Here is a 26,546-nt window from a genome sequence, read left to right as displayed (position 1 = left end):
GTTTCTTTAAATTTTGTGTTAGAGTGGCATTCTTAAATTTTTCGTTGAGTGACGTACTCTCCTAGTTGACTCGAAGGATTGCATAAGGTCTTTTTTTAATTACATATTAGGCAAAATCGGCAAAATGTGGTTATATGCAGAACAGAACTCGTCAGACATGCCGTCTTCAGTTTCTACACGGACCTTTTTCCTTTGTGGCGGTATTTAACCCTAGGGCACACTCGGTATCTTTTTTTGTTTTTGTTTTTGTTTTGTTTTTGGTGCAAACTCTCTTGCGTTCAGATTAATACAAGGTAACTGCAGGCCAGGCCTCTTGGAACAATGAAAGCAAAGATAAAAATGAATGTTGCTTTATGTTGTTATCAACACTTCGATATAAATATTTTTTTACGCAGGTGGAACCGCAGGGGCGTTTTCGCGCATAACGGGGTCATTGGGTCAGGCTGTGGCCACGCTCACGTTCGACTCAAATTTCCAGATGGTGAGTAGCTCAGCCCACGTTTTACATCTGCTTCGAGCAGAGAGGGAAGCAAGCAGACAATTCTAATGGCGTTGAGTTATGTACATAAGTGAGCTTTTCGCTATTGGCTATCGCGCATCGTAGAACGAATTGCGAAGCTGTCATTCAAGAACGTGTTTTTTTCTTCTAGCGACGACGTCTGCGCATGCACAGTCAACCTCAAGGTGTTGGTCAAGGACTGTTGATGGGAGGAAAAAGTCTGTTGATGGTGAGTTGAATTTGCGGATTTTTTAACCATTTAACTCCCATGAGTGACTAAGAAAGAATTTCTTCCTACAATATCCATACAATTTCAAGCAGGCAAGTGATGAGAATAAGGAGAAATTTCAATTAGGGGACTAAAAGTTAATCTAGTACCAAATTCTCCAAACTAACAGCACAAGAACTGTATGGCAGACAGTAAGGAGAATTACTAATGAGATCTTGGGAGTTAAAGGAGAGAATCGAAAAATCAAATTATGGTCGTTATTATTAATCGGGTTTTTTCGTTACTGCTAAGCTGCCAGGGAATTCTGACGAAACTGATGCTGGGGGAGAATAGTGAGAACCTTCTCTTTATCATCTTGTAGTAGAACAACAGGAATAAGATCTCACAGACATACAAGTCAACCTCAAATGCAGACTTAAAGACAAACAAAAGGACATTAAAATCCAGAAGGTGGTCACAATGACTTGTCAGACGGACTGACTCTTTCAATTTGATTCCTCCTCAGGGTCTTTTCTTTGGACTGTCCGGTGTTGTTGTAAAACCCGTAAAGGGTAAGATTCTCCTCTATTTTTTCCATGTTTAAGTGAATTGTTAAATGCGGGGTACTGTGACTGTTTCGCTGGTTACAATGAGGCTTCCTCGCAGAAATAAATTATTCGTTGAATAATGTATTCATTGAATACGTCCTAGTATTTAACGTCCGGGATGTCAGTTGAAAAAATTTATTTCGAGTTCGTTGACGCCCCCTTGTTTGACTTATCATTAGACTGCAGTTAGCATAAAAACACTCTTCTCTCTACAACAATTTAAAAAATATGTACGGTGACTTCAGAACCACCTTCAATTTTAATAATTGATTGATTTTTTTTTTTATGAAGATTTGGTGTTGATTATCTCTATGTAAAATGTTTGGATTTGGTTATTCAAACGCCCACGAAGCACAAACTTTTCCTTCCGAAAGAAAAATAGGGCTATTTTTCCTTTTGATGAATTTATTTTGTTTAGGTGCCCGTTCCGAGGGTGTGGAAGGATTTTTCAAGGGAATTGGTAAAGGCCTCCTTGGATTGCTTACACATCCAACAGGAGGAGTTATTGACATGGTCAGCTTTACTCTTGATGGAGTGAGAAGGTTACCTCTTTTCTGCTGTAAATTCTCGTGTTGCTCATTCACAATTTTTGCAGGTTTAACCTAAACGCATACACAATACCTGAGTTGATTGTTGTGAAATTATAGTGCCTAACGGTACTAATTGAAAACAACTTTACTAGAAACCACAAGCTGCTGAGGCTGCACGGAATGGTTAATTGTCCAGACTTTCTGTAACTCAAACTTACAAATTTTACGTGTCCATGATAACGTTATACTTCAATACGTCAAACGAGCATCCTCGAGGTTTCTAGACAATAACATACGAGTCCGCTTTAGGTCATAAATTGCAAACGCTACTCAAGAATCACAATCAATGGGTTTCATCTTCTGATATACTGCAGATCAGCGGAACAGAACGGCGAAGATATCGCCTGCAGGATGAGAATTCCCCGTTTCACAGCCCCCAATATGGTAAATACAGCAACAGAATGTGAACTATAATGTAATTTTGTCAGATAGAAAAATTCTTCTTTCTGCACAAAGTGAGATTTAATTAGGTTGCTTTTATTGAAACAACAAAAAAACACACCCCCCCACACACACACTATACAAGACAAATTGATTCTTTAAGAAAACATCCATGAAAGAATGAGTGAAAAAAAGTTCAACTCTCTGTTAATTTCACGTTAAAAGGCTTTTAGTTCACAAAAACCTTGAAAGAAAAAGATGACAAAACCACAATAAAAACCGACCTAACCTTGCAATCAGTGTATTTTCATTTGAATCGATCACGTTATCCCACTTTCAAACCCACTGAAGATAAATTTTCACCTCGAAATTTTTCTAACCTGTACTTTTATTATTCGTTTCCACAAGCCTTTAAAGCCTTTCTCAGAGCACGACGCCAAAGGAAATGGAATCTTGCAGGTAACGATGATTACATTCAAACTAGGATTAACCTTTTAACGGTGTTTTAACTAGCACTTTACATCAGTTCGTTCTGGTCGTGTCGTCTACAATTGAATACCTTTTAAGGCCCCGGTATTCACCTGTGTTTATGCCATGACAATTTCTATTTTTTAAGCTTGGTGAATATTATCGAATAATTATCAAACGACCTTGGTGAAAAGTCGCTTTGAAGTGTACGCAGTTTCGACAGCAACAGAACACATAAGATGCTTGTCGTAGAGCTCTGCGAGCTAGACTTAACGCCGAGTTCCCAAAAGTTTGGTGTTTTATCCATGTTGGATTTGATAGTCATTTGTTTCTCCACTCCAGGGTTTAGATAAATTTGACGGCGATGTTTATATAGACCATATGAGCATTACAGATGAGGACGATAGTATTGTGGTCCTCTTGACAGACAGGTGAGTTGTTTACTCGGACCTGATCCCCTGTGTGCATGCGTGCTCATAACTTTGATGCCATACAGAGATGGTTGTTCCAAGTAACTCATCCTCTGCCGTGAAAATTTGTTCTGAATTCTAAATACTTGTTTTAACCTGGTGAAATATTAAGTAAACTCACTCAAAAGCGAGAGGTTGCAGAACTGTTGTTATTTAGCTTTAAATCAAATGTCTGCTCTTGTTATTTTTAGGAGGATATTGAATTTGCATCAAAGGAAGTTTTGGCATAGTTGGGAAGTGAGATGGAGTTGTTTATACGAGGATGTTGTTGGTTTCCCTTTGCTTACTGAAAACGCATTGGTTATCAAAGAACAGTCTTCTAAGGTACAGTTTCTTAGAAGTTTAAACTGTTTTTGCTTCTTTCTCTCACGGATCGGCTCAGCTCGAAGAATTCATTGAAGATTACTTTCACCGTATTGATTTCGATATATCTTTTTGAGAATTTTGAGTTACGAGGTTTTCATGAAAAGAACTGTTGTCTTGAAGATTCTTAATGAGCAGGACGCTGCGGGGTACCGCAGAGGTCCTGGGTTCAAATCCCGTACAGGCCTAAACTTTCCTTTTTCAGGCCTTCTTTTCACTACTGCTCAAGTAGTGTTCATAACTGCGAGGATCGCTTTTATATTCACGTCTTTATCCGCAGTTCAAATATATGACTTTCATATATTGACATTCGTTTAGTCAGCATTTCCTCGCAATTTTAATACATTGTTAAGCTAGTAGCTAAAGGAACAAACAAGCTTGTCGGCGAGAGGTTTTATTCTTACTATTACACATTTCGTATCTAGTTTACAAGGGAAAGTATGGCACCCTGTAGGGAAAATTAAAGAAATAACGATCTTTCAGTCCGAATAACTTTATTTCAGTGGACTCTTCCTTTATTTGAGAGGAACTGATTAAATTACGCCTTTCTGTTTGTATTTTTTGTTTTGTTTCTGCAGATATATTAAGTTATTTTTAGTGTCTGTCTGGCTCAGGCTCTCGCTTTGCTTTCTTTTTGCGTTGTTACATTTTGTTTTTAATTTTATTTTGATGTCTTGTTCATTTTAGTTAATTGATATTACTGTGGTTGTTAAAAAGTCATTATTATGACAGTAATTTTTTGTCTCAACTTTACCAGCAGGATCATTCAACAAGTCTTCCCTCACTTCCTACTCACGACATTGTGTCTTCAAACAGGATGGAACTAGAGGTCAGTCGAGCTCTAAATAACTTTCATATACAGATATTGAGGGCAGATAACTATTGTTATAGTATATATATCTATTCATCATTCAAAATTTAACAGCAATAAAGGTTTCTGTTTTTATTGGAGGATCTCAATGGGTTGATGGCTTCTACGGCTAACGGTTAAAATTGTGGCCATTTTACAGCTAACGGTTAACCAAGAATGACACAAAATGACGCAATTTAGAAAGAAACAAAATTAGAAGGTTACCTTTTTTACGACTAGCGGTTAAATTTTTACACCTAACGGCTTTTTTTTGGCAGTTTTTCGGCTGACGTTTAACCCCATTGAGACCCTCTTAATGAATGATACGTCATACAAGAAGGTCACGTTTGTGAGGATAGTTAGGCTGGTTACTTTGTTCTTTTATTTTTGCCCGTTTTGTTATCATTATTATCATCGTCAACGTCATCATAATCCTTACCAGTGTTACTATGTTTATTATTATTATTATTATTATTATTATTATCGTTATTATTATTTTTATTACCTTTGGAGACATGCAGTGTTTAACCGAAATTGTCCTTCCACTCATACAGACTCTTAAAACCAAGATTGACAGCAACATTCGTCACTTTCGATGAAAATTTGAATCGTAACCATTTCAAGTCAAGAGTGGTGGCTAGACTTGCAGATGACACAGTTTGCGTGAGCAGCAACCGTGTTCAAGAAAATTCCACACTCTTACCCCACCAACATGAGAACTGAATTCAATGAAAAAGTTTTATCTAGAATTAGTCGGTTAGTCATCTGATGCAGAAGTAATCTAGGTATGTCATTGTTGTATTTACAGCGTCATATGAAAACGTGAAAACGATGTGTAGTTTCTTTCTCAAATTTTGCCATAGTCTTGATTAATTGGTAACAGTACTTCGTGTCGTCCGATTCGGTCTGTAATCATACTCATCCTATTACCACGAAAGGTAATCATTACATGGGTTGTATTCGTGCAGTTTCAATGCTGATTAATTTATGACACGACGACCATTTAGAGTTAAGATAGGAACAATTATTTCAAAAATGAATTACATGAGATGATTGAGAGATTGAGACATTATTAGTAGGTCGGTACAGACAAGAAGACAAGCCACACGTGTAAGCCGCAGCGTCAGTTCGCCTCGTGTGAACTGAATGTTTGTGAAAAGTTTTGCGACAAAATTTGTCCAGGAGATTCGCGTGCGTTTCCTCAATTTTCTTGGGAAGTAACTCACATGGAGGGGTTTGTGGCAAAACCTTGACTCAGTGATATTTTGCTTTGTGTGTACCGACCATAATATTCATGTCTTAGACACAGTAGACATATAAATAATAAGTATTGTATCAATTATTTATGATTGAGAATTGAAGAAATGAAAAAAGAAATTAACCAACTTATTTACTTGAAGTTATAACTGAGAGAAGGTTATTTTTTTGGAACATGAAAGATTTTTAAAGTTATCTTGTATATATGATTGATCATTGTCTCTTGAAAAGAGTCTGATTTTCCAGTTACTTCTATTACTTTCCAGTTTCTACTATTTTGTTGGTTATTGTTTTGTTGTTTTTTTTGCATAAATTGATAACAATACTATATTTCTCGTATGAGCATAAGAATTACGATGTTTTGCTTTGTAATTTAATTTGAAGTATTATACCTGCTCTCAAATGTCGGCATAAGATTTAATGCTTTTTTTCATTTAAGAAACCTGGCGAGGCCGCTCAGTGTTAGCCAGAAGTGGCTAGTCGGACTCGTAAAATTTGTCAGAGAGCGAAATCTGCTACTGCTTATAACTGTCCGGTTTATAGGTTCCTACGATCGGAATCTCATTTTTATCAAATAACAAAGTCATCTTGTTTTTCCCCTAAAGATGTATGATTATTTGAGTTAATTTTCTTTTCGATGCCATTTAAGAAGTTAAACTATATTTCTAAATACATTAAATACTGATTCTTATTTGGTGTTTTCGGTGCAGATACTCGCATCCTTTGTAACTGTGAAAGAAAATGGCGGTTATTGGAAAAAACCGCGAAATAAAGCGGCAGCCATGCCCTAAATGTGTTCATCCAAAAGCAGTTAGCTGTTCATTGTTTTAAAAATCGAGTGTTGAATGAACGCAGAACCCGTCCACTTGAATAAGTGGGGTTGCAATCACTTGCTTCAAATGTTGAAATACAGATGAATTATTAGTGTTATTGGTGCTTAATATATCGAACTGTTTTCCCGTGTAAACTGCACTTGTAACTGTTTGTGTCACAAAAAAGAGTAATTATGTTCGGCCGAGCAGTTCCCTTCCTAAACCTACTCGAATGCAAAATTTACCATCATCATTTTGATTGTTTAAAAACGAAAATAAAAAGAAAACGCGTTCCTCGGCTGTGATATTTGCATCGAAAGTCGATAATTTGAAAGTAACTTGAGAGCTGGCTTGAGTTTTTTTCTCTTGCTTGGCTTTTACAGAATTGCCGGAAGTTCTTCAAATTTGGATAAGTTCCTGAGGACATGCTTCGGTCCTCCTTCATATCCTAGGTAACAGGAGATAATTATTTGAATATAGCCAAGGTGCAGCGTGGAGACATCGAGGAGAGAAAGCCCAGCTGTGAAACTAGAAACGCTGAATGATTAGGGGCATAGATGGAGGACGAGAAAAGTTAAATTAGATAATTCAATACCTGACTACGGGCACTCACAAAAAAATAATTGAAAAGGAAAGAGGAAAGGCTAAGAGTTACTTGTCGTCTCACTTGTTTCACAGTCTTCCAGCAACAATCATTTTATTTTTAAGATGTTAGTCGGTGCGAATAAATTTGATGAACATCATTTGGCGAAGCTTCCGGGAAAATAACGCGAAGTGCTAATAATACTTTGACTTTTAATTATTGCGTGGTTGCCCTTAGCCATGGAGAAGAATTTTTTTTTTATTTCAGTTCGCGATGTTCAGCTCCTCTAACTTTTCACCACTGCTAGTATTGTGAGAAAGCGCAATTAAGTTTAGAGGTCTGTGCTTTCTTCCACGTCAAGGAAAAGGAGCGAATCAGTTCGGTATGAACCCTGTGAATTAATTTTGTAAGACTGCGAAGATTGTGCTCCCCTAGAAGACGACAGCTGACAAAATAATTGGCACCTTTCGGTCTAGATTTCAACTTGCTTCAATGTCAAAATCTTTGGGTGGTTTACCTCAATGTTTAAAATCAATATTTAATAAAGTGAAAACAAATGATGAATTTTTTATTGCATAAAAAAAATAAAACCATAGATTTGGCTACAGAATACGTTCCTTGATAATTTGATGGTAGATTAGTGTACTTATTGCCTGCCAAAGTTTAATCAGTTTTTTGTGTCATTCTTTCACCAGCCTTCGTGTCCCCATCTTTTCTTCCGCACCTGACATGCTAATCAAAACTTAATGTAAATTTCGGCATTTCGTGCAATCCGTAGAGCTGATGTGACTCCAAAAAAAAAAACTAAATCGGAGTATCTAAAGATCGTTCAGGTTATAAAAACCCCTACACCTGGATAATATTCTTGAAATCTATAAAATTACGATCGAAGAATGATATTTAGAAGAATTTTGAATTGAATTTCAAACCGGAAATGTTATTGAAAATGTTATAGAAATTGAAATCTTCACAGGGTGAAGGTGTAATATGAGGGAAGTCGTCAAACATATTTGGAATTTAACAAGGAAAACATATATCGGAAATGCAAACAAAGGCGCCTTCCTTTTTAGAATGGTTACTTGTAAATAATTAAAACTAATATGAAAACGATGGATGTTGTCAAGCGAGAGGTACCTACTCATTTGCATGTACCTTTCGTTATAAATACGCCCATTTCATGCTTGCTTCACTTAATTGTCGAAGAATTTGTCTCATTAGCTGAGTTTGGGAGACGTTTGAAAGAGTGATGATCTATCCGCACACATGAACCGCGAGATTAAAAGATGTCAGCAGATTAGGTAGAGGAACACTGGCAGCTGTTAATCGTAAGTAAAGTCAGTAGACTGAATTTTAATATTTTACTTTCCTTACAGTCATGTTTATCTGTCGACAACTTTTTAAAATTTTTGTTTTCTCCCTTCGCAAGCTGCTCATCGATTATTTCCAAACTGCTAACGCACCAAAGGTTAGCCTTCAGCAACATTTACAACAATCTCAGTTAATAAGAAAACGTTTTCGGTCTTACGGTTCTATACTTAAACATGTTGAATTCTAAATGTAATACATAACGACTTGCAGCCATTTTTTCTTTTTGAAGAAAGCAAGAACAACCGCGAACGCAATTCGCGGTCAAAAACCAGATTAATTTTCGGCGGACATCTTATTAAAACGTTCTTGTCGAGCGAGTATCAAGGCCTCCACTTAGCTTACAAGTGAAACTTTACATTGCATAATTCTCTGAAGATCAGAAGTTCTTACTTAGCTTTATTTGATCTTAGCTAAAAAATTGATGCCTTCAGGTAATAGCCTCCGTAAGGACGGTTTCATTTAAACTTAGAAGGACGATTTTTCTGTGAGCCGCACACTGTTAAGTCAAAATACGGTTTTCCCGTCAGCTGTAATAACCTAGTGCCCGTCAAAAAAACTAACAGTGTGGCTGCAGCGGCTGTAAAATAAGGTACAAAGAATAGATGTGAGAGGCGCCGGTGTAATATTTGACCCTAAAGCGATTTAACACAACATCATTCGCACAATAAATATTGGAATTAGTCTTTGTTTTCACTGAGGCAAGAGTAACCCGCGCTTAATTGAATAAATTAAAACAGACATCTCCTTTGTCTGACGTTTGATTTTCTTGCTTTTTGCGTCAAGCATGTGTATTGCTGCAATATTCTATTTATGGCTGCAATGTTTTATGAATATGGCTCGAACAATTCAAATAACAGGAACACGATCGCATTTCGCGACAAGGATTTTGACCATATTAGAAGAGAAACTAATTTGCAATCATGTTGTTAGTTATTCTAGTTTTTCAGTTGAAATTTTAGGTTATGACTGCCGGCAAAAACAAGGAAGTGACTAAGCTTATAAATGCAGATGACATAAACACAACAGTTTTCTTTGAGAGCGTAGAAGGACATACCAATTATAATTGAAATATTTGGGAGAATGAAAGGGAACAACAAAATCCACCAACATTTCTATCTCATTTAGTGGCCATAAATCTTGAATCCCAGTGACCGAAAGGCATGGTTTTTAAAAGACTCTGCCTGTCAGCCAGTCTGTTTTTTTTTTCTTCTGGTATTTTGAATCCTTTAGTCTTTAGAAGAAAACGAAGCGGTAGGAACCCCAGAATTTTCGTTGTCTTTTTGTTTTTTGCAAAGTCAGCGTGACCTCTGCAATACTGGATATCCAGGTTATTCTTGCGGCTTTTTGAAATGTGTCCTCATTCTTATTGTTGATATTTCTCCCAATTATTTTCGGATAAAGCTTCTGTGTTGACGGCGTCGGCGTTACTCATAAATGCACATGTTAAATCATCGTGAAGGAAAAGCCTCAACGCGAAAAATGTCATGGATCATGTATCAAAGAAGGCCGGTTGAATTTGACACACTTTCATTTAAGAGCTTTTCGGAATTGTACATCTTATCATTTGCAAAGTATAAACCATTTACATACTATTGAGTCCTCACCAAGAAAAAAAATTTAAAATGAGGTTGGTCAAACAGAAAAAATAGACTGGCGAGACAGTGAATTGAAAATTTCAAACTAATTTGTTAAGATTTTAAGCAGATCGTTCTCCAAAATTGAAAAAGAGAGGGAACTATATATTTCATGGCGTCGTCTTCGTCGAGGAAAAGACGATGTTTAATACCAGATAGTACATAAAAACCATGAGCCGCACAAATGTTGATATATTTTTCAAAAAAATTTTAAGGCAATTATTCATAAACTGATCGTTATTTTGGTGCTGGGAAACATTTTCCGTTTTGTTTAGTATGCAGTACTTTCAATTTTCATCTGCCCTCTTGAAGAGGGATCCATTACGAAAGCTTTTTACAAAGAGTGATAATTGAAGTGGACTGGGCTGAAAAGGAAAAAAAACGAAGTTTTAAGTCGTTTTAGATTATGACACTGATATTTCTTAGTTTTTCATTTGCTGAATCAACGATGGGATTTTGGTCAATTTTCGCTGTTAAAAGTTGTTTCTTTAATCCTTGTGTATGATTGCTAATAGGTCCTGTTCCTGCTTCACATTTGTCACGCAATTGTGTTCCCTTTTGTTTCCATTTAGTTCCAGTTTTCTCATAGTAATTGGAAATTAAAAGGGAACTTGGCAAAGTCCTCGAAATTCTACAGAAGACGAGGTTCGGATCTGCTATCATTCATGTAGTCATTATCAAGTTTGCATATGGATTGACACGTCTCGAAAAAGAAATATGTAATTGGAGAGCTTTTTTTCCGCTGCTCTACTTTTGACAAAAAAAGTGGTCAAATTTTGTATTCTCCTTGGTCAAAGCAGTTTTTTTTAGTCATATTTGTAGCCGGCTTGCAATATCTTCACTCAGGGAAGTTTCCTGAAATTTCATGCTGTTCAAAACTGACAAAAACGTGACAGATAATTTTCACTATATAAATAAAGCATCGATTTGTCGTTCACCCTTTTCAAAATTATCATATTCTATCAAACTTTGATTCTGTGCAGGTTATCCTTGTAACAGTTTGGGAAAGATCCGTTACTGAGTCCTCACAGAAGCTTTACAACGTGGCGTCAAATGAGTAAGGTAAAGTTTTGACGAATGTTACGAGGAACCGTGTAACAAACATCCAGAGATGGTATCAAAATTTAACATACCTTATGTTTTCAATTTTTTTTTGTCGTGCCACTACTGCCGCCCGTAATTTCAATTTACTGAAGACAGGCACTTGGTGAACAGAGCATATATTTCTCCAACGGGCAAAATAGCTCGCAATAGATGTGCGACCAGTAAATGAACCAAAAACATTACTTTTGGAGGTTTGTCGTTTAGGAATCGTAAAGCGAGGGTAATTGTGATAAAGCAGCAAAACCAAAAAAGCCCATGAGGATCAAATTGCCGGAAGAACGATAGATGTTTGTTAAAAAAAAAAAAAAAACCCTTCGCAGACGACCGCGGTAAAATAGCATATATTCCAAAATAATATTTTTGCTACAGTATGCTTTGCCGCACAGTACTTTTTGGTAAATCACAATTATTCATGATGTGTCTCCAAAACAACTTCCTTTGCAACTTAATATTCAAGGAAAGTATGTTTTTATTTCTGTAATTCTGGACTAAAGCGTATTCCTTGTGTGACCTCACTAAATAAACGAAATGACCTTGGTCTCCAGATGGTTGACAGAAATGACCATCACCTAGCACAAAAACACATTTCACTCCATAATCAACCATCCTACTTTAAATTTAAAATGAAAGCTGTAATATAAAATACGTTTTACCATAATCACGTGGTGTTCTATACACGTAAACCTGATCAACAAATCAATAAAATTGTACAGTCCAAACACCTCTTGTTCGGAAGAGTCCAGATTTGAATTAACAAATCCATAAACAGATTTTACTCTCCGACAATGCAATGTTTCCGTGAAATATCATGCACAAGTCTCAAACCTGATTGCATTTCCTGGTGAACTTTTGCGAAACCCTGGCTGCTGCACGACGTATAAAATATTTGGTCTTCGTTGCCAAGTATAGAAAATTATGATAATCGATCTAAAGCAAAGTATGGTGTGCGCCATCCAGGAGTAGCAGAAATTTAAAACATTTTTCAAAATCCTCCGACCTTACAGCTTACGTTTTTATGCTCCCTTTGGACATAAACCTGCTTTTATCAGCATGAGCACGTTTTTTATTGTGCACGTGATTGAAACTACACCAAATAAATATAAAGGCTGCTTATTAGAATGATAACGCACAATGATAAAAATACACAGAGAAATACTAGAATATATTACTCAAATAAGGATATCTTTCTTCGATTCCATGGAAACGTGGCTCTCATCCAATCAATACGATCCCAACCCATCTGTTTCCTGAATGGACAATGCGCCAAATTAACAATTTTAGTAATGTATATTGATGTAACTAAAAATCATTTGAATTAATATTAAATGTTGACATCGATATTTGAAATGAATTTTTGGTTGGTGGAAGGAAAGCGTGCTTGCCTTTGCATCTTTGATAAAGTGAATACAGATTGTTATATAACGGAGAAGAAATTACCCTCAAGTAGAAGACATGAAGGAGACTTAATTGAATGGCACTGGAGGGAGGTCCGTTGCAGGCGATGTTCGTATCAATTTAAAGTGTAATTTGAACGCTCTGGATCTACTATTGATTGTTACACACGCCGTTTGTCATAAACAGTGAATGCTGTGAATGCGTCTGGGGAAAATGCAAATAGATCGAAAAATTACTAAGTTGCCGAAAACATCATCAAAACATATGGGCCCTCCTCAAAGACGTTTCATTTTGTGTAGAAGGCATCACAAAGGCTGAGTTTGTAAAATTGTAAATGTGTTTTAAATACACGGTGTGTCAGGATAATGATGCATTTGAGGTATGATATATATATATATATAGGAAGTCTGTGTATTGATTTTTCTGTTTTACAGTGCTCGATACGTAGGAGTAGAGCGCGATATATACTGCGATAGAGAAGAAAAACAGAGAGACTATACCTTCATCCCTACAAGCCTGTTTCGTAATTACTCACTCATCACGTCTCCTCAAAGACGTTTCATTTTGTGTAGAAGGCATCACGAAGGCTGAGTTTGTAAAATTGTAAAAGTGTTTTAAATACACGGTGTGTCAGGATAATGATGCGTTTGAGGTATGATATATATATATATATATATATATATATATATATATATGTATATAAATAGGAAGTCTGTGTATTGATTTTTCCGTTTTACAGTGCTCGATACGTAGGAGTAGAGCGTGATATATATTGCGATAGAGGAGAAAAACAGAGAGACTATACTTTCATCTTTACAAGCCTGTTTCGTGATTACTCACTCATCAGGACGATGAGTGAGTAATCACGAAACAGGCTTGTAGGGATGAAGGTATAGTCTCTCTGTTTTTTCCCCTATCGCAATATATATATATATATATATATATATATATATATACTTTTTTTTTTTACTCCATTGCTAACACCACTTGAAATAAAATGCATTACCTTTTTTAGCAATCAATTTCTGTAAAGCTAAAATCTTCACTGAGACGATTTTTCATCTATTCTTGATTTTTGATTTGACTTAGTTCCGAATAGGCTTAACACTTTTTAAAAATTGTTTTTCTTTTAGGTGTATCATCATGATTTTATGGGTGCTTTTTCATATCTTCCTCTTGTTCTTAACTCCTGCACAAACAAAATCTGTCAAGTCACCATTGTATGTTGGGTCTATGGCTCCTTTAACTGGTAGGCGCGCTTGGTGGGGCGCTGGAATCACAGCTGCAATGCAAATGGCTTTTGAGTACATTAACAACGACTCCAGTATTTTACCTGGGTATGAGTTGAAATTGATGGCGAATGACACGATGGTAAGGTTTACAATTCTTTATCAGAAAACGTTACCCTAACACTCCATCATTTACACGTTAGAAACTTCAGGTTAACACTTTCACAATATAGTTTTTATGATTCACACCTTGTATTCCACCTTATAATTAACAAATTTTCAGAAAACTTATGCAAAAGCATGATTTTAAGCGCTGTTATACGAGCGTAACAAAACCGAGGTTGAATATCACGTTCTCGCGGCGTTATCCGCTAATACGAAAATGCTTTCGGACATCGTGTTCACATACTCTTGGTATCGAGGAAAATGGTCAGGAAAACAGGAAGTTTATTGGCGTGTTAATCAAAGTTGAATATCGCATTTTAGCCAACTCGTGACAACACATAGAAAACACCGAGTTACAACACACCAGAAAATCGGAGGAAAACATTTAGGAAAACTCGAAAATCATTTTTTACCAAATAAGCCGCTTCAGGAAAACACTTAACTAACACCGCGACAACCCAAGCTGGATAATCAATGTAAAACTGTTAGGAAAAACAGAGTATACAAATGAGTTTTCCAAGCCCCGAAATACATACTGCGGACGCCATTTTTTTCTCGTGTTTTTCCATGGTGAATGTGAATATGCCGTGCATTCTCCGTAAAAGGAAAATGTAACTTGCACTAGACATTTCCCGGCATTCACCGTTTGGTAAAACTGTGGGCCAGCGAGGGATTGTTTTGCCGTGATTTGTATTTAAAGATTCCAGCAAGAGAATGTGACAATCAAACTTATGTCATAGAAAATCGTTCCTTGGGTGTTCTGTGTTTCCAGTGAATAATTTATGAGGGAAGTAAATTTTCAATTTAAATTCATAGGGATAATTTGACAAAGCAGAGTAGTCGGCCGAGTCTGTAACCTTCCACACTTAGAAATCAGTTAAGATCCCAGACAATGTTCTATTTCTTAATCATAAAATTTCCTCGATTTTGATTGTTTTAAAAAACTGATATTTTCCACTTTTTCACTTGTCAAATTGTTATCGGACTGTTTGTTATCGGATAGTTCAATGAGCCAATCGCATTCAGGGTTGAAGTTTAAATCAACCAATCACATTTTGATGGTAGTCAACTTCCGAGCGACATTAAACTATTTACGCCTCCTTTGTCAGTCTTTTAAAGCAAATTTTCCCTTTCTCTCATAACTTGGCTGTTCTTCTTTTATCGGAAATTATAATTTTGATGATTAATTGGTTATAGGACTTCGTGTCGTCCAATGTAAACACTATCGTGATATACAAATTGGACTCCCGCTGCGTGGTCGCCCGATTTTGTTATCACTCGTATGATTACAGACCAAATTGGACTCCACTTAGTCATATTACCACAACCAATTAATATTTTTATCTCAGTGTCGTTTTGCTTAACTCAGATCACGTTTTAACTCAAAATTCCACTTTATTATCGGCCAAGGTTCGATTATATAACACACTTTGATCCCATTAGTACAAGTCGTTGCTTTATGTTTTCTGGTTGATCATCAATCCTTTTGTTTGTTCAAAATCTGATTTTGAAGCTGTCGTGGGTGAGTGATGAAGCGAGGGCATTCGCTACAATTATCAAAGTATGACTTTTTGGGTTCTAGAAATAAGCTTTCCCTTAAACCATATTTAATGCGCATATGATAGGAAATTGTTACAGAGATCAAATGACCATCATTTTAATCTCAGTTTGATCTCACAGCTTCGTATCAGCCGTCATCGTGTAAACACTTTCCGTGTACTTTTTTTTGTAAGGCTCTTTAGGGAACAAAAGTGCTGTTTTAAATAAAAAGATTAGCCACGCTTAAGGGAACAAAAAGCGCTCGTAGCTCAATAATTGTTTTTCACTGTTCATAGATTCATTTCATGACATGTCTTAAGTACCTCAGTCTCTTTTTGGTTGCATATAGGGAGAAACCGGCTTGGGCAACAAAATCCTTTATGGTTACATCAAAGCAGGCAGACCGTCAATTGTCTTAGGACCTGGCAGATCCAACGTGGCATTGTCCGTGGCAGACACTGCAAAGTATTGGAAAATGATTCAGGTATTTCCTATGATCGATGTTTTTAACAAAACACTTTACTATCACTGTGCCTCTTTCCACCCAAGAGTATAAATGGGTGCTTGAGAATAGTCAGGGACCCTGATAAAACACTAGGAGGAAGGGGGGGGGGGGGGTAACCTTGCAATGGATTGGCATCCCATCCAAGGTGGGAGTTGTGATACTGCTAGTCGCTCCATAATAAGGGACAGTTGGATGGATGGAATTGGATGTGACACTTGGCTCGAGCACGGACTTAACGTTACATATCTATGCAACAGGTGTATACAACTCATTTCAAGAGATATTTAACGTAGAGAGGAAATTTCCCTCCCTTAATTCAAGGTATTCTAGAGAATAAAAGATCTAAATAGCTTAGGTATTCATAACTCAGCTTTTGGAGTTCTGTTTCATTTAGATTTCAGCTTCAGCTGAGAGTGGAGACCTTTCCGACCCTGTGACGTATCCTTACTTTTTTCGCACAATTCCCTCTATATCCTCATCCAAATCCACTTTTGTGGCTCTTGCAAAGGCATTTAATTGGAAGCGAGTATCGATCCTGTTTTACAGCAGAGACATGTATATTAAGGTGAGATAGACTGAGGAGTGGCATTTTATACTTAGTAATACTAGTTCAGAATAATCAAAGGCTACCCTCCCAGCAGCCTAACAATCAATCCCATCTACTGCAATTTAGGAGGCCATCTTTCTTAAAACCATAACTTCATAAAAACATTTTTTTTCGGTCATCTCCTAGGCTGCCACCAATCTTAAGAAGGAATGCGAAAGAAACAACATTACTGTCTTGTCGTACGGGAGCTTCGGGGACACCAATGATGCCGAGAACCAATTGAAGCACATCAAGGTACAGGGGCGACAAAGATTTCCCTCTACAAGTTTCACTTTTTATGGACAAATTGTGCATTTTATTGTAGATAGCCAAGTGCACCTGGCTATGAATTACCACAGAATTCTTTCTTATTTGTCCTTTTTTAGTTCTTTGGCGAATTATACATACGCACAACGTCCGATAGGATAAATTATTTAGTCACCTCGTGTAACCACGAAAGAAAAAAGATTGATTGTGCCCGGCTGGAGAGCTCTTCTTCGCTAGGCCACTGTAAATAAAAAGTTGTTCATGGAACCACAACCCTGACTTTCTTTAATTTCTCCGTGTTAGAAATTGTCATGGAAGGGATGTGTTTGCATTTTGCAGAAAAGATTACTCATATTTTATCAATTAAAAACAAACGATGACATTGACGTATGTTACACCGGTTTAAGAAGGCCTCGTCGAATTTTGTTGATTGCTAAGAGTTTTCGCGATTGTGAGCTTTCAAGTTGCCTTACGTCTTCTAAGCACAGTACTTCTAGGGAAGCCTAACCTTATGCGAGTCTTATCTTTCCAGGATCTTGATGCGAGAATCATTTTTGCATTCCTACAGAAGACGACGAATGTTATGTGTTTGGTAAAATAAATGACTTTCGCCATTTCTTGATTACGTCCATCCTGCTTCTATGTATAAGTGCTTTGAGTAATTCATCTCAACTGACACAGTTTGCCTCTCAGTAGATCTATAAGTACAACTTGTATGGTAATAAATACGGATGGGTAATACATACTCCAGATTCACGAGAATGGTGGAAAAGAACCTTCCCAGAACTTGACTGTTCTGCACAACAAGTAAACATAGCGGCGGAGTACTCCATAACTGTTGACCATCTTTACATAAGCAAAGATAATGTGTCCTCGATATCTGGTTTGGTAAGTTACATGTAAGAGTGTTGAGTAATGAACGTCAATGTGGATGATAAGTAAACGTTACAGCGAATGTTTTGTGTCTCTTATATTCTGAAGAAGGAAAATTCCATAACGAAGAAATTTGCCAAATTCCAACTTAAGAAGTTGATTCTAATCATTGTTCTTTTGTTTTCCCACAGACTCCTCAACAGTTTTCCAAGGCGTATGAAGAGTTTGCAAATAACACAAGCGTAAAAACATCACTTTATGGACCGTTTGGCTTCGACGCGGCCTGGCTGGTGGCACTTGCTTTAAAGACATCCATCGAAAAACTGTCCGAATCCCAGTTGTTGAACATCCAGGATTTTGCAGAAAATAATGCATCTGAAATTGTTAAAGAGAGTCTGCTAACGACGAGATTTACAGGGGTGACGGTTAGTGATTAAAAACCGAGACTCAATGATATCAAAAGTTACTAAAAACAATTACAGAAGGTGCTGTAATCTTCTCACCGTTAGAAAATGTCCTAATCGTGAATAAACTTCAGGCTGAAAGTGGGAGATCAAGAGACCAATGTGATACACACGACTCTTTTTATGAAAAGAGAAATTTTGTATCTCCGAGCGGCCATATAATTTTATATTTATTACTTATATAAACACCTATGAAATATTAAATCATTTCACTTTGAAAAAACCGAAAAGCGCGATATTTTTATGCAACCATAGCAACAGTGATCTTTTCACGTGTGAAACTATCATGTTCTTCTCACGCGTGAAGATATCATGTTTTCGCCCAAAAGATCACTTGATATTTCATTGGTGTATATATTATAAATACACCTACAGACTGAGTGCAGCTTAAATGGCACCTAATAAGAATAGCCATATCTTTATTTACCCCTTTTCATATCAAGTGAACGTACTTTTTTAAATTTTAAATACTCCTAACAGGGTGAGGTACAACTTGAGAGCAATGGAGATAGGACAGGGAAATTTGAAATTTTTCAACTTAGAGGTAACTGAATACATACATCGCACGGAATTATCATATCATTTAAGTGTTTCAATCCAAGAAAAAAAATGACTTGATGGTTTTTGATGTTAAGACGCTTGAGTAAGCTAAAAGATCAAATTCATCAGTCTCAAAACAATAAAATGGGTCTACACGATTGCGTATTTTTAACAAAAAAATTATTTTTACAAGTTATGATCGAGTTAAAATTCGTTACAAAATGGTCAAATGTTACCATGTTCACTAGCCAGAAATCTAAAGATTTGTTCAATTTTGACATTAAGATCTTTGGTACTTTTATAGGAAGTGTACTTGATCCTATTGCCTTTCACGACGCTACAAAACCCGACTTTCTCTCCTTTTACAATGAAATGGAGTTCAAATGGAGAAGTATGTCATAAAGTTTTAATTTTTTAACAAATAGTTAAATAAAGTTTGTTTGTGAATGCCATTTAAGATGATTTCTCAGTGCTGCACTGCACATCCTATACTGTGCATGACATCGCGTATTAGACGAGAAAGTGCTAGCACATTTTGAGAATATGGTATTTTTTTCAATAAAAGGACAAGGTAAACAGGTGCGATTGTCGTTTGGTATAAGGGCACGGGATCTATAGTTTTAATTACATAATCTTGGTGTTAAAATTATCCCCTTTGAATCAGAAAAATTAGAAAAAAAATTAATCGGATGGACAAAGACAAAGCTAAAAGCAGTGACAGATTCCATCAAATAACTGTCCTCCCTTGAATGTTGTTGTTAAGTCAAAGTAATTTCTTAAGGGATCAGAGATTTTTTCAACCTGTACTTTGAGGACGTGAGAATGCTTTTAACGAGAAACGCCACATAATGTTTATGTTTCTCAAAGTAGCAGTTTCATTTAGTTTCGTATTTTACTCTTGATTGAGCAGATGACAAGTCCCCTCGCGACCAGGTTCTCTTTAAGGACAAACTGATCCATTTATCGGAGGGGAACTTTATCGTTATGTGTGTTGTAGCTGGCATGGGGATTTTTGTCTGCTTTGGATTTCTGTACTTTAACGTTGCCAATAGACACATAAGGTAAGGTTTTACATTTTTTCTTAATATAATAGTACAAACCAAGTCATAATCCTTGATAAACTATCGAGTTCCCAACCTGTATGAGATGCAGTGAGATCAGCTGTAAATTCATTCCCCCTCTTCTCCAGAATGGACGATGAATGAATCCAGCTCTTTCAAACGAGACACCCCGCGTAGCTCAGAAACTGAATGTCACGATCACGGTTCCACCTCAATAAAAGAGAGACATAAATAAGGCAATGTAAATAGTCAAAGGGTCTGGGATGAAGACGTTGACTCTCGGCTTCTAACATGGATAACCTTTCTGCTTTTTTTCGCTCTCCTCATAGGTTCATCAAGATGTCCAGTCCTAACATCAACAATGCAATTATTGTTGGTTGTATCTTATCCTACATTTCTGTTGTCTTATTCGCCATCGATGGAGAACGTCTTACCAGCTTTACTTGCAACGTAAAGAGCATTTTGAAATGATCCACTGAATTCTGATAAAACAGTCTCTATTTCAACACTTCATCAACTACTAGTTTTGAGCTTATTTTTTATGTCTGGTACTATTTCCAGGCCAAAGTAATAACCTTGGACATCGGTTTCACAGTAGCTTTTGGTTCAATGTTCTCAAAGACATGGCGTGTTCACAGAATCACAAGGAAGATAAGAGTGCAAAGACGGGTAACCAATGCATTACCGTGATTTTCTTCAGATTAGTGGATATCAATTCTCTTGTGTTTGAATAAAGCTTCTCTAGACATAGATGGCCTTGCTTAGTTTTAACGGAAGATTGCCGCTTTGTTTGCTCAGAAATGTTCGCTTGACCCCTAAACTAAGCTAGTTTGTCTGTCTTAGTCTGTATGCGAGACAAAAAAGGCCACAGAATCGTTCCATATCCTGATTTTTCATTGCATGAATTGTGTGAGAAAAATATCTGGATGGGATCATTGAATTTTGCAAGCTTTCTTGAGACTTTTCTGTACCCTTCAATTAATGTCTTTCTTTTAATTCCACAAAATAGCCACGGTCAGATACCTTGCTCTGATCATTTAATTTGGATTTGGCTGAGAGCACTACCATTAACTATAGAAAAACGTATATTAAGGAAAAGCTCGATCGAAAGAAAATCCTAAAGAAGCCACGAATTAAACTTCCATATTTTGTTTCTGTAATTCTGCAGGTGATTAAAGACATCCACTTGTTTGGAATGATCTTCGTATTCCTGTTTGTCGACATAGTTATCATCATTATTTGGTCGGCAGTGGATCCTTTGCGAAAGGATAAGAAATATCTTGAAGACAAGGTAGGTATTTCTTGATTTCTGCAAGAGAGAATGAAACTGAGAGACTTAATATCGCATATGGGCATTTAATTCCAAGGATAACCCCCCTTCTAGTTATTTCAAAACTTATTAATATCGAATTTCTCGGGAATAGTGGAATAACGCTCTTGGGGTTTCGAAATCGAAGTTAATGAGAATCGAACAATTTTCAATTGAAAATTAGCAGGGTAACCTGGGATTGTTTTGGTTTTGCTTTTCTTCGCTGTGTGATTGGTCCAGAAAACTTGATCCAGTCTCTTGACCGCGAGTTAGTCAAGACTAGCATAGAACAAAATGAATCTGGAAATCAAACAGAGCATTTTTCCCTGGCTGAATTCCACTTTTCATGATTAAGTACATAACCACTTCCTTATTAGTGCAATAATTCAGGAGCCACCATTATTTTTCTCCTCACAACTTTCCGTCAAAATAGGCAGTTCATGAGCAAAATGCAGACGTCATTGACAGGCCTATGGTTTACTACTGTGCAATGAACAGAACTGTTATTTGGTTGCTTTTGGTGTATGGTTTCAAAGGAATTCTACTCATCTTCGGGTCATTTTTAGCGTGGGAGACTCGTAAAGTCAAGATAGCCGCGTTGAATGACTCGCATCATATAGGTCAGTTGGTACCAACATTTACTGCAACTAGTATTTTAGGGACATTGTGCTCCACCCTTTGCATCTTAACATCAGTATGCATATTCTCCATACTGTTTTCTACACTTTCTAAAGTGTTGACAAGGAGAATCAGTTTTACAATCAGGAACCTCTCTAGTTGGTGATCACTTCCTTTGTTCTCGCGACCTTAATGTGTGATTCAGGGGTAGAATGTAGGCAGAAATTAGACGTTGAAAGGTTAAAGTGTAGAACTCTTTCCTACAATGATGTGTTGAATAAAACGACGAAAGAGTATTGTTCTTTAGCTGTGTAATAATGTACGTGCCGTATTTTAGAAAGGTGAACTGAATATGTAAAGATTAAAAAAGTAATGAACACTTCTTAAGCGGTAGTGAAAATGAATCCTGAAAAAAATTCAGGCCTGTACGGGAGTCGAACCCATGACCTTTACGTTATCAGTGCAGTGTTTTACCAACTGAGTTAACGAGCTAACGAGCTAACTGAGAGCTAGTCATATTTTTGGTTCGAAATAAACTCGTTAAGTAAAAAAATGAACGACTACGAATATACGAATATCATGTATATCAGAAGTGCGGAATATTAAATGAAGATGAGAATGATCTTCTCAATAATGAACACAACTTAAGTAGTAGCATTATGTTAAATTTTTTGTTTTTATTTCTCACAGGCATGGCTGTGTACAACGTGTTTATTGTTTGTACGATAGGAGTTCCTTTGGCAATTTACAGCGACAAGCAGGCCTATGAATTCTCTTTTTACGTTATAACAATTTCAATCTTCTTTTGTACCACTTTGACGTTATGCCTCGTCTTTGTGCCAAAGGTTTGTATCAAATATCTTTTTGGCTTCCTCTGTCTTTTCTGGATGCTACTGTATCAAGGTCTCTTAATTCATATTGTGCGGATAACTAGAAGTATTTACCAACATTATGATCGTATTTACTCCACGCGCCATGGTTGAGGAGACAAAAAAAAATATGTGTATATATATACATTGTTCTCAAATTTGCATTATATACTATCATAAAATTTGAAGAGTCGTAACATAAGACATTTTTAATGGATCTTTAAATATCGTTAATGTTGCCTTCTAACTTGGTTCGCTTGTATGACCCAAGGGTCTTTAATGGTGTGACAATTGAAATCAAACTATGCAAACACACTATTATGATATTAATACCCTAAAGAATGAATAGATAGTAAAGACGTTATTGTGTTTTAGGTTCTTTTTATCCGTCGCACTAATGAGAACTTCCTGATAAGCACCATTCTCATCTTTATATTTAAGCTCCGAAACAACTGATGAAGTAAATAAAGTAACTGAGTGTTTAAAATAAGCTCTCAATGGGGCTAACCTTTAGCCGCAAAACAGCCAAAAAAATTGAAAAATTTAACCGTTAACCGTAAAAGGTAACACCCCAGTGAGACCCCCATAAAAGTAAATGATAAGTTTAGACCGGCGATATTTCATGATTTGGTACGATTTTTTGGCACTCTTTGTTTGCAGATAAGGATAATGAAGAAAGGAAATTGTGAAGATGCAATTGAAAGATTCCCAACAAATGGCATAAAATACGAAACCAAAAACCTAAATAATTTTCGTGAAAGTTTGAATAGTGCGGAACTTCAAAAGGAGGTTAAACGACTCCGAGAATTGATAGCAAAGGTGAGTAATGGCCTTTGATTTCTGTAACAAACTTGAGATGAACGAATGTGAATATACGAAAGTCATATATTTGAACTGCGGATAAAGACGTGAATATGAAAGTGATCTACGCAGTAAGGAACACTACTTGAGCAGTAGTGAAAATAAGGCCTGAAAAAAAATTTAGGCCTGTACGGGATTTGAACCCATGACCCCTGTGATACCGGTGCAGCGCTCTACCAACTGAGCTAACAAGCCAACCAGGAGCTAGTCATGGTTTTGGTACCAAATAAACCCGTGAAGGGGTGAATAAACGAATGTGAATATATGGAAGTCATATATTTCATATTCACGTCTTTATCCGCAGTTCAAACATATGACTTTCCTAATATTCTTAAAGTAGGCGAAATTCATTTTACAGCAACCACCAGAGCCGTGTTGAAAATACCAACCAGCTGTTTGTATGACCGAATTGAAGAAAATTTTATTGTTTTAGCTTATGTTTTCCACTCACACTTTGCTATTTGATCATTATCTTTCGTTTCAGTCAGAGATGGAACGAGAAACGAGGGCATCAAAAGTGTCCCAGCATCTGGTTCCCCAGCCAAGTTGTATGGTCTGAAAATTATTGAACTTAATGTTGCTGTCGTCACACCAATAAATGGATGCTTCTTTAAGGTTATATCACATCAACACTAATAATTGACAATTGGTTATGATCCATTATGCATTTAACTTGAAAACTGTTTGGAGGACAGTTACACGGCTGAATGCTCCTGTACGTTTAAGACGAAAACTTTATCGCCAAGACCTTTTTAAGTCAATACAGTATAGTGCCGAGCTCCTTTAGTGCTCTAAATAGATTATGTTTAATGACTTTAAATCGAAATATCGTCATAATAAGCGATTTTTTTTGTGACCTTTGAGCATGTGACGATGACGTTATTCAAAGGTGCTCTTGATGACCATGAAAAGAATCACAGATAGACCGTGAAAAAAGGAAGATTTTTTTATAATTATTTACATCAGTCTAAAAGATTTCTTTTATAAGTCTGAAGTTCATTCATTTCAGGAAATTGAAGCATATGCTCATCTACATGAAAATACAATAACAATCAGTGGATCTGATTTCGTAGCCAGTGTGAGTGTGAGTAATTGTGGAAAAGTTGATCTGATTGGCCAAATGCAACCTCTTATCCCTTCATTATCACCCACATTAGGGTTTTTAAAATTCAGTATTTTAAATTACAGGGGTGCTTATACTCAAAATGTCAAAATACCCTCGAGGGATTTCTTGAATCGATAAGGAAAATTGTACAGGAGAACGTGCAGTTGGTTATCCGAGGATGATTATCGAGAACTATTCACCCAAGGCTAAAGAAAGCATTTACTTCGCCGTTTGATTGCTCATTGATCTTTTGATTTTGTTTCGTAGTGACAGCAAAAGTAATTCAAAATCGACTAACAGCTGCAAGGCTGTTCTCTGTTACTATTGAAGTTTTATTTTGGTAAAATTTTTGAAAAGAAAACAAGTTAGCGTTTTAAGTTCATAATTTTTCATTTGTGTTCAGTTTTTGTCTCAGTAATGTAGTGCAAACAATGAAATAATCTACCGCGAAGAAACTTCCGCAACACGCGCCTGATTTATAATAACATTTATATGATGATTCTTTCCCTGGAAATTTTTTGGGAGATGGACTTGGCTTGTCTCGTTAAAAACCCTTCGGCGGCAACAAATGTGGTCGCTGATATTCAAGTTTTGGTCATAAACACTGTAAATGACGGGATTGATGACTTCGTTGAAAATTGCTCCGAAAAACGAAACCTCGTACAGTGTGTGCCCGTGGTGTACACTTTCAGTTCCAGACGCAATCCTCCAAATGCCCAGGAGAAACGTCGGAGACCAGCAGATAAAAAAAACGACTATGATTAAGCAGGCCGTTTTCGTCACTCGTTTCCTGCTCCGTCGAAGAGCCTTTTCCGCTATAGGTAACCTTGCCGATGGTGTACGATTAGGACGACTTCCAAATGTAACCCTGATCACGTGATAGTAACACCAGCAAATAACACAGCAAGGGGCAAAGAAAAGTGAGCCAAACTCAACAGCTTCATAAAGTTTGTCGAGCCATTGTATTGGAATGGCAGTTGGTGTGCATAGCGGAAAGTGATCTTGAAGGAAAAACGGATGATCGATAATTGTGTACATGTACAAGTACGGAGAAGACACCATAGCAGGTACAATCCATGAGGAGGCTATTAGCTGTTTGACGAGTCTGGGTTTAAGTTTGGGTAGATACGGTAGAACCAAAGAACGATATCGATCAACTGCGATCAGCGCATGTGAGATCACAGTAGTGGCAGCAGCCGAGATCTCGACATAATCGATGATCTTACAAAGGGTTTTTCCAAAAATCCATTTGCCGAACAGCTGGCGGGTAAACTCGAAAGGGCAGAACAGTACACCAACAACAAGATCCGAAAGAACCAAGTTTAGAATAAACTGATATGTTGGACGATTTCTGAGCAATATTTTCCAACGTTTGATCAAAACGTACGCAATGATAACATTGCCTGTAATGGAAAGAACCATTCCCACTCCTATAACTGTAGCCATGGTGATGTTAGCAGCCGTGTTTGCTGCCATCACGGTTATATAAATTTAGCGGTGGTTGTTGAAGTAAACAAAACTCATGCCTATTAAAAATACATATGAATAAACTGGCAAGTTTTTTTTTACAGCTACGCGCAGTGGAAATTTGGTTCCACTAGCATGCAGGTGTAGTGATGGACTGAATTGGTTTCCCAAATGACTTGAGTATCATTAACATCCTATTCGATCATAAACAATCTATTGGACTGAGTAATCCAGCAAAGCCTGATGTTTCCAAAAGAACAACAGGCGGCATGCTTTTAATTTTCCTTCATTTTTAAAGGCGTTAATGAGAGGATTTTATGGTGACAAGAGCTCCTTTGAGCGCATAAGCTCTTTAACCTTGCTCGTTGCGTCAGAAGAGGTAATATCCTTCTTGAAGAAATAAGAAAGCAGAATATATAGAAAATTCAAAAGTATAATAAATGAAAAATATTGTTACACGGGTTGATGATGTCGAGTGGAATCTTCCCTTTTTACCTT

The 26,546-nt window shown here is 36.8% G+C and overlaps 3 protein-coding genes across 12 annotated transcripts in view; 2 read left to right on the top strand and 1 right to left on the bottom strand.

Annotated features, from left to right (window-relative positions):
- LOC131777055 (intermembrane lipid transfer protein VPS13C) overlaps nt 1-6,501 on the top strand; it is a 59,886-nt gene extending 53,385 nt beyond the window's left edge. Inside the window, exons 105-114 of one of the 2 annotated variants that reach the window (XM_066171788.1) lie at nt 396-481; nt 651-728; nt 1,234-1,279; nt 1,734-1,857; nt 2,220-2,289; nt 2,695-2,745; nt 3,097-3,185; nt 3,416-3,548; nt 4,348-4,416; nt 4,992-6,501. In XM_066171788.1, the coding sequence (XP_066027885.1) occupies nt 396-481; nt 651-728; nt 1,234-1,279; nt 1,734-1,857; nt 2,220-2,289; nt 2,695-2,745; nt 3,097-3,185; nt 3,416-3,548; nt 4,348-4,416; nt 4,992-5,036 (791 nt within the window). In that variant the 3' untranslated portion in view covers nt 5,037-6,501. Of the gene's footprint in view, nt 1-395; nt 482-650; nt 729-1,233; nt 1,280-1,733; nt 1,858-2,219; nt 2,290-2,694; nt 2,746-3,096; nt 3,186-3,415; nt 3,549-4,344; nt 4,417-4,991 lie in introns of both variants that reach the window. The other variant, XM_066171787.1, reaches the window with a different exon arrangement.
- A 1,790-nt stretch (nt 6,502-8,291) lies between these two features.
- Nucleotides 8,292-24,936, top strand: LOC131777112 (gamma-aminobutyric acid type B receptor subunit 2). Of its 9 annotated transcripts, XM_059093343.2 has the most exons (20): nt 8,368-8,414; nt 10,664-10,736; nt 11,075-11,153; nt 13,724-13,961; nt 15,873-16,007; nt 16,423-16,593; nt 16,762-16,869; nt 17,414-17,473; nt 17,578-17,769; nt 17,946-18,179; nt 18,699-18,762; nt 19,063-19,149; nt 19,666-19,819; nt 20,149-20,269; nt 20,381-20,488; nt 20,988-21,110; nt 21,562-21,748; nt 22,437-22,591; nt 23,276-23,434; nt 23,965-24,936. In XM_059093343.2, the coding sequence occupies exons 4-20, from the start codon at nt 13,734-13,736 to the stop codon at nt 24,043-24,045; spliced, it is 2,367 nt and encodes a 788-aa protein (XP_058949326.1). In that variant the 5' UTR covers nt 8,368-8,414; nt 10,664-10,736; nt 11,075-11,153; nt 13,724-13,733; the 3' UTR covers nt 24,046-24,936. The 9 variants fall into 9 exon arrangements, with proteins under 9 accessions (XP_058949327.1, XP_058949325.1, XP_058949328.1 ...); XM_059093344.2 differs by lacking the exon at nt 10,664-10,736 and having other exon boundaries at nt 8,292-8,414; nt 11,075-11,148; XM_059093342.2 differs by lacking the exon at nt 10,664-10,736 and having other exon boundaries at nt 8,292-8,414.
- On the bottom strand, nt 24,881-26,057 carry LOC131777107 (neuropeptide FF receptor 1). Its single transcript, XM_059093329.2, has one exon. It carries the CDS (start codon nt 26,055-26,057, stop codon nt 25,023-25,025), a length of 1,035 nt encoding a protein of 344 aa, XP_058949312.2. The 3' UTR covers nt 24,881-25,022.
- Nucleotides 26,058-26,546: the final 489 nt, after the last annotated feature.

This window comes from Pocillopora verrucosa, chromosome 9, assembly GCF_036669915.1.
Source record: "Pocillopora verrucosa isolate sample1 chromosome 9, ASM3666991v2, whole genome shotgun sequence".
Taxonomy (NCBI): domain Eukaryota; kingdom Metazoa; phylum Cnidaria; class Anthozoa; order Scleractinia; family Pocilloporidae; genus Pocillopora; species Pocillopora verrucosa.
The sequence above is the reverse complement of the archived record's forward strand: the minus strand, read 5'-3'. Positions and strand labels throughout refer to the sequence as shown.